This window comes from Nannospalax galili, unplaced genomic scaffold, assembly GCF_000622305.1.
Source record: "Nannospalax galili isolate Female #2095 unplaced genomic scaffold, S.galili_v1.0 scaffold158, whole genome shotgun sequence".
Taxonomy (NCBI): Eukaryota; Metazoa; Chordata; class Mammalia; order Rodentia; family Spalacidae; genus Nannospalax; species Nannospalax galili.
The window spans coordinates 2838155-2845731 of record NW_008345290.1 but is presented as its reverse complement, the minus strand read 5'-3'; the positions used below and the strand labels follow the sequence as shown (position 1 = coordinate 2845731).

Here is a 7577-nt window from a genome sequence, read left to right as displayed (position 1 = left end):
TTTATTATTTTTATTTTATGTGTATGTGTGTATTGCCTGTGTGTAGGTAAGTGCACCTGTGTCGTGCAATGCCCGCGGAGGTCAGAAGAGGCTGTCGGATCCCTGGGACTGGAGTTATTTTTAAGTAGAAAATACTTATGAGGTTATGAATGCTCTTTGGGGTGACATTAAAGGAATTTTACTTGCCAAAAACTATACTTAAAATTGAAAGGCAAATAATACATAGGAAAAATACTAACCACACCAAGGTCTTTTCTCTTCCCACAATTTATTTTTTCAGGAAGGAGAGAAAAAGAATATCATGTCTAACATACCGCACATGAATTTGTTGCAAATGGAGGTAAAATCCTCACCAATTATTTTCTGTATGATTTTAACAGAGAAACTTACAGGAAAACAAGTAGTCCTTTAGAAAATCATAATATGTGATTCTAAATATGTATAGCAGCTTATACAGTAATGCAGATATATACAAAAGAACACCAACTCTAAATGCAGGGCCATGCCCCAGCATCATGGTTGGTATACAGAAAGCACTAAATACATGTTCATGAGATAAATGAATGGATGGTTATCACACCTGCTTAGTCCTTTATGAGTATTACAAGTACACATACATCATACAAAAAGCTTGAACCTATAACTGTTTTGTCAGGATCTCATGCATGTTCAATGAAATAGGATACAGTTAGCTTGATCTTCAGGCTAGGACTACTTTGGTTTCATGTGGATGGTTATATGGAAAGGTATGAAGTATCTCTCTCTCTCTGTCTCTCTCTCTGTCTCTCTCTCTCTCTTTCTGGTTAACCTAGGTCAGATCTTAAGGAACAGTGATTTCTCTCATACTCTTCAGACATAGTCCATCCATTCTATCAATCACCTATGTTCGTATACAAGTCATAACACAGAAGGAAATGCCATTCAACTAACCTCCCTAAATCATGATACATATTTTACAATAATCTTTAGGAAAAGAGTTATTAGCCATCTATTCCTGCATAGCTCACATAAATGGCATTAGAGAGTGGGCTGTTGGTCACAAGTGAGGCTGAAGACTTAAAACACTCCTGGTTGGTCCTTGAGCAGTGGATCTTTCTCCTGGTTGCTTGGGAAGAACGAGGCTTTTGCACGGTTGAGGAAAACACTCAGGCCTTTGCCTTTGACCATGTTCCCAGCGCAGTTTCCTATAGGCTTGTATTCCTTGTGTTTTCTGAAAACAATGTATTGGACAGTGACTTAAAAAATATCCTGAGCTGAAATAAATTATGTTACTACAGTTTTTCATTCCAGGTACAAAAGAGCTAATTCCATTTAATCCAAACTGTGGCTTCTAACACAGCAGCATCTTAAGAAAATGAAGCTATCTTCTCTTCAAGCAAGAAATGTGTCTGCTCAGTGTGATTTGAGATCATGTTAAGCATTATACAGACACAATTTTGTAAAGTTACTGACATCTGGTAGCACTTTCAGGATTATAAAAAACAAAACCACAGCAAAATTAATAGGTCCCAGTTTGGTGTTCCTGGTTCAGTGGAAGAGCTTCTCATCCACAAAATATTTAAGAGTAAGAGAAAAGAAAAAAGATGGTACATTTGTCTCTGACAATCCACTGTAAAGACAGTATTAGAACCAGAAACTTACTTGTACAGAAAGGCAGTAATCACAGTGATGAATGCAGCCAAGCAGCCGACGAAGATCAGGGCACCACTTACTGTTCTCAGAGGGAAGGCTGAGTCTTAAAACAGAAGCAAGACCAAGTGAGTTATGTCTTCCATTAGGGGACATCTGCTTGTAATGCCATTAAATAAACGAGGAAGGGAGCTAGCACTGAAGACAGATGCATCACTCTAGGTTTTGGGTAATCTTTTCCATTAAATAATACATAGACTATGGGTCAGCTTATCTTCCATTTAGAGAATGAATGTGCATGTCTGGAACACTGTGTTAGGGACCCGGGAGCGATGCTACAACCTGGTAACCCCTGCTCAGGACATGGATGACCTGTGGCCATCCAGGTGCTGAAGGGTTCCCATGCTCCACTACACGAGCTTCTGGTGTCACCTCACTCTACATACCTGCCACTACCTCACTATGCATACCTGCCGCTGGGCTAAAAATTCTGCAGCTGCCTGTTTTCCCCACACTCTCAAACACACACACACACACACACACACACACACACACACACACACATTCCCTGCTGGGGCTGCCCTTCCCTGGCTATCTCAAGACCCCTCATTTTTGGCGTCTTCCTGGCATTCATGAGGGCACAGGGCACACCCTTGTCTGTCACTACTTTGCCTGTGTTTTCCCAGGCCTGGGTGGCATTGTGTGCCATTATTTCTTTGCATGTCTCTCCCACTACACCATGAAGGTCATAAGGGCAGGGGCCCTGCCTTCTCTCTGTTCTGTAACCCAGCAAATCTACCAGTTCTGACTTCACCCAAGGTACAGTCAGTTATCTACTTTTCCTCCATCTTCTCCCCAACTGTTCCCACTCCAGCCACCAGGCCTCTCCTAGGAGGCCCTCTTAATTGCTGGAGTCTACTTTTACAATCCTCTCCCCACTGTGCTCTCAGATCGTCTGAAAGTTCCAGTCAGCCCATGCTTCTCGCCTGCCAGGGCCTCCCCCTTGCATACAGAATGAAACTCAGACCCCAACATGGCCTTTGAGGATCTAAATGCACTGCTCATTTAAAAAAATATTTTATTTATTATTTTTATTTTATGTGTATGAGTGCATTGCCTGCACAGGTAAGTGCACCTGTGTTGTGGAGGACAGAAGAGGCTATCAGCTCCCCTGGAACTGGAGTTATGGACAGTTGTTAGCTGCTATGTGGGTGCTGGGATTTGAACCCAGGTCTTCTGCGAGAACAACCAGGATTCTTAACCACCAAGCCATTCCCCCCCCACCCTCAACTGCTCATTTTCAATTTAGGTCTTAGTGCAAAGGAAGCCCCCTCACCAAGATAGTGCCAAGTCAGGAAGACCTCCCCACTCCCGATTCCCAGTGCTCTCCTCACCCTCCCTGCCTAGAGCACCCCTCTCTCTCCTCTGACCTGGTTTGTTTTCTTTGAAATACCATCTTGTTAATTTGTTTACTGCCTGTGTTAAATTAAGCAGGAAGCTACTGGCCTGAGGCTGATTAAGTGTTCCGAGTTCTGATCTAACATACAGGGAAGTCATAGGTAAGCAAACGGAAACCTAACAGAATATTTTGTAAAAACAAAAACAAAAACCCAGCCAACCACAAGCAGCTCACTGATGAACTCCAGGCCCATATAGGGCAGCCGGTTAGCCAGAACCACTCAGTGATCACCTGGCTTCCTGTGCCTGTTTAGGCTCCCTGTTCAGCTGTAGGCTTCTCTGAACTTCTGACGCCAGTACTGCTCAGTTCCATGCTTAAACAAACTGTTAAGGTGAATTGGTCCAAATGTTTTCCTTTAACATCTGTTACCGCTCAGAGAAGGATAGGCCTTCCCTGTCTTGTTTCTTAGCCATTTCAGACTTGTAACTTGTGCATAAAACCATATTGGGCATGGAATGGACTGCTCAGTGATGATCTGTTCAGAGAACTGCAGGCACTCCATATGTGTTCACTGACCCAATCAGTAAAAAGAATCTCAGATAAAAGTCAATGGGTTTGCTTTGGAACTGTGACTATTTCCAAAATTCTGATGCTGAAATCCAAGTTAGCAAATTATAAGACTCACTGGATTAAAATCTTTCCTTTTGACTATCCATCTTGTGTGTTTGTGCTTATGTGTTATACATGTGTACGTGTGTGTGCAGGGGTGTACACTTGTATGCACATGCATGTGGGGGTTAGAAGACAACATCAGGTACCTTCCACTTTTTGTTCAAGATAGGCTTTCTCGTTGGCCTAGAACTTGGTCAAGTAGGCTAGACTAGCTGGCCAGTGAGCTTCCAAGGATCTGCCTGCCTCCACCTCCCATCCCGCTACTGCTGGGATTACAGCTGCACCCAACACTCCTGGCTCTTTATGTGGGTTCTGGGGATCTGAACTCTAGTCCTTGCACTTGTAAGATAAGCACTTCATTGACTGAGTCATCCTCCTAGCCCTCTTCTTTTTTGAGTCAAGATTTTGCTATGGGCTATATATACCCAGGCTGGCCTTAAATTTGCAATCCTTCTGCATCAACTTCCTAAGTGCTTGGAGCATAGGCATGTACCACCATATGCCTAGTGAGTGTTCTTTTTACTTTATTTTCTTATGACGCTGGAGATGGAACCCAGGGCTTCACAGCCTCACCCATGCTAGGCAAGTGCTCAATCACTGCAATATGTCTCTAATCCCTTTTATTTGGGTTTTGAAAACGGCTTTTCATACCCAAAGTGATAGATCACTACAAGAAAAATTATGGGAAGCTACTAGATAAACCTGTAATCCATACAAGAGATGAGCAGTTTACTAGTGCTGGTGGAATGAACTACGAGTCTAAAGGTAATTCTGAAAGAGAGCACTGGGGCAGCCCTAGAGGGGAAACCTCGACAGTTCCTGGCAGTCAGGACACTGAAAATCCATGGCCACTGAGCACAGAGGTTCTGGCTGCCTCAGCGTGTCCTTCTTTTCCCAAGCTCTCTGGCAGGCGCCAATGTACCCTGTCCTGTAAGAGGCAGGATGTGCCAGATGTAGTGGTGCACATCTTTAATCCTAGCAGTTGGGAGGCAGAGGCAGTTGGATCTCTGTGAGATAGATGCCAACCTGGTCTACAAGGTAAGACCCTGTCTTTGCAGGATGCCTTTGCAACTTTGTTCTTAGTGCTGAACCTTGGATCTCACCACAAATAAGCTTTCCTACAAATAACTACAGGCATTTGCTGCATGATGAACAACATCCCAGTCAACAGTAGACTGGATACACAATGGTAGTCCATGAGTATAAAGTCCATGAGAGTATAAGGTACCTAAAAACTTCCTCCTGCCTGGTGACATTGTAGCCATTATCACATCATAGTGCAATGCGTTATTCATGTATCCATGGTGATACTGGTATAAACAGACCCGTTGCCCTGCTCATCATACAAGACAATTAAGCACAGCAATAATACTTGATAATAATATGGCAAAGATTGCTACTGGTTTGTGTTAATCACTATCTTATTCTGTACAATACTATACTATGACTTTTATTGTTATTTTATATTTTACTTATTATTTTACTTTATGTGTAATAGTGTATTGCCTGCATGTGTGTAAATGTACCCATGTTGTGCAATGCCCATAGAGGTCAGAACAGGGCATTGGATCCCCTGGAACTGAAGTTACGGATGGTTGTTAGCCACCAGGCAGGTGCTGGGAACCAAACCTGGGTCCTCTGTAAGAGCAGCCAGTACTCTTAACCGCTGAGCTATCTCTTCAGCCCCCCTTTTATTGTTATTTTATAGACTGTACTTCTACTTATAAAAAACAGTTTATTTATGTCAAGCCAGGCATGGTGGCCCATGTCTATCATTCCTGCATTTAGGAAGCAGAGGCAGAGGATTGCTACATGTTCAAGGTCAACCTAGCTATATAGTGGAATCTAGGCCAATTACACAGTGAGACCCCATCTCTAAAGATCAAAGGGTAAAAATGAAAAACAGTGTGTCATGTCAGGCAGTCAGCAACCTCATACACCTTGTATTTACTGTCTCTTGATTGTATCAAGAGGCCACTCGGAGTAAGTAGCCCTGATTACCTGGGTCTGTCAAAATACATTCTAGGATGTTCCCACAATTAAACTGCCTAGGGATACGTTTCTCAGAACATGTCTCTGTCACTGAGTTGCATGCATAAAAGCCAGTCATACAGATAATGAAGGGTCATATGCTCACGATGGCTTAGATGTTCCTTTCAATGGGGTTTTAAAAGCTGTTCTTTATGTTGATGGATAAACATGTAAGTACATTTTACCTTTTAAAGTACGCTCCAAGTCTAAAGAAGTTGTGGGTAAATTAGTCATTAGATTGTACCTGATAGTATTTAAATCAAGGAGTAAATTAGTGCAATGTTTAACCTTTCCCTCTACCACACCATTAGTACTTATTAGACATAGGAAGTCTTTTTACAAAGTTGCTTGTAACTAAGATTCAGTTAAAGCCACCAGGTAGAGCCCAATTTGGGGGTTGGAGGAAATTGGCTGCCACTAGTAAATGCAATTTCTAAGTGAACTTTCTTAGTTTTTGTTAACTTTTAAAAAAATTATTGCTTTTTATTTTGTGTGTATGAGTGTTTTGCCTGCATGAATGTATGTGCACCATGTGCATGCAATGCCTATGGAGGCTAGAAAAGTGCATTGGATCCCCTAGAACTGGAGTCACAGACAGTTGTTAGCTGCCATGTGAGTGCTGGGAATGGAACCTGATCCTCTGCAAGGGCAGCCAGCACTTGAATGAGCTCTCTAGCTCTCTAGGCCCTAGTTAACTTTTTTAAAAATTAACTTCCCAAGTGTTGGGAGTATAAATAATAGGCCTTTCTGTTTTTTGTTTTGTTTTGTTTTTTTGACTCAGGATCTCACTATGTAGCCCAGATTGACTTTGAACTCATGATACTCCTGCCTTGGGTGCCTGAGCACTGGGATTAGAAGCAAGCAACATCAAGCTTGGTTTAAAGGGTTGTCTTCCTGGTGAGAACCTCCCCACTGGGTAAGTCAGCTGACTTCTGTCTCAGTGTAATGCTGGGTAGACGTGGGGCAGACAGAGAGGATGTGGGGGTAGTCAGCAGGAGTGAGGGAGGCTGTGGGGGTAGTTAGCAGGAGTGAGGCATACACCCAGTTTCTCATGCCTCTTGGCTTCCTTTTTGCCCAGGTGGGCTCTCCTAAAACCCTGGTTTCACCCTTTCCTTTGTTACTGTCTTTGGAGAAACCTGTCTTTTCGTTTGTTTTAATGTTGGGTTTTTTATTTTCCTCTGGAAATACAAATCTTGTCTCCAGTGTAGTGATCGTATCTCACAGCAGATGCCCTATTTTCTATAGAATTTTTTTTTTAGCCACTAGTCTCTCCCTCATCACTTTGCTAAGTAAATTTGTGAGATTTTAATACTAGTTCTCAAATCCTTTTTAACAGTAGTTCAAAGACTCTTGCACTGAAATAAACATTGGTGAAGACGCCCTCAAGGGCTTTATTATTAGGTGTACACTTCACTGCAATATATTGTGTTACTTAAAGTTGTAAACCAAACCTCACCTTTACCAGGGATGGAGATCAGAGTGCTGGTGAGGGCCATGCTTGCATCATTACCCAGAGTGACGTTCACACAGTATGTGCCAGACCCGTTGAAGGCTCTTCTCACTGACAGCAGGCACCGCTCATCCACAGCCACGGGGCTGCAGGCCCTGCTCTGGGTGATCTGGCAGGTGGGATCAGAAATGCTGGTGCAGACCTCCATGGGGGTGCTGTGAGTTGGGAGGGGTGAAAGCATACAGATCACAAGAGGAGAAAAGACTAATGTCAGAGTTTTGTTGGTTTTTGTTTTTTTTTTTTTTTTTTGGTTTGGGGGGGGTGGTTTTGAGGGTTTCTTTTTTTTTTTTTTTTTGACCGAATTTTTACTTTTTTTTCCCGGAAGGCCTTAGCTCG

General features: G+C 42.8%; 1 protein-coding gene across 1 annotated transcript in view; it reads right to left on the bottom strand.

The window, feature by feature from the left end:
- Window positions 1–288: 288 nt before the first annotated feature.
- The window catches only part of Gpnmb (glycoprotein nmb), a 28071-nt gene continuing 20782 nt past the window's right edge, over window positions 289–7577 (bottom strand). Inside the window, exons 9-11 of the mRNA XM_008841465.3 lie at window positions 7188–7396; window positions 1642–1735; window positions 289–1210 (exon numbers count right to left, since the gene is read on the bottom strand). Coding sequence (XP_008839687.1) covers window positions 1057–1210; window positions 1642–1735; window positions 7188–7396 — 457 coding nt within the window. The 3' untranslated portion in view covers window positions 289–1056. The remainder of the gene's footprint in view (window positions 1211–1641; window positions 1736–7187; window positions 7397–7577) is intronic.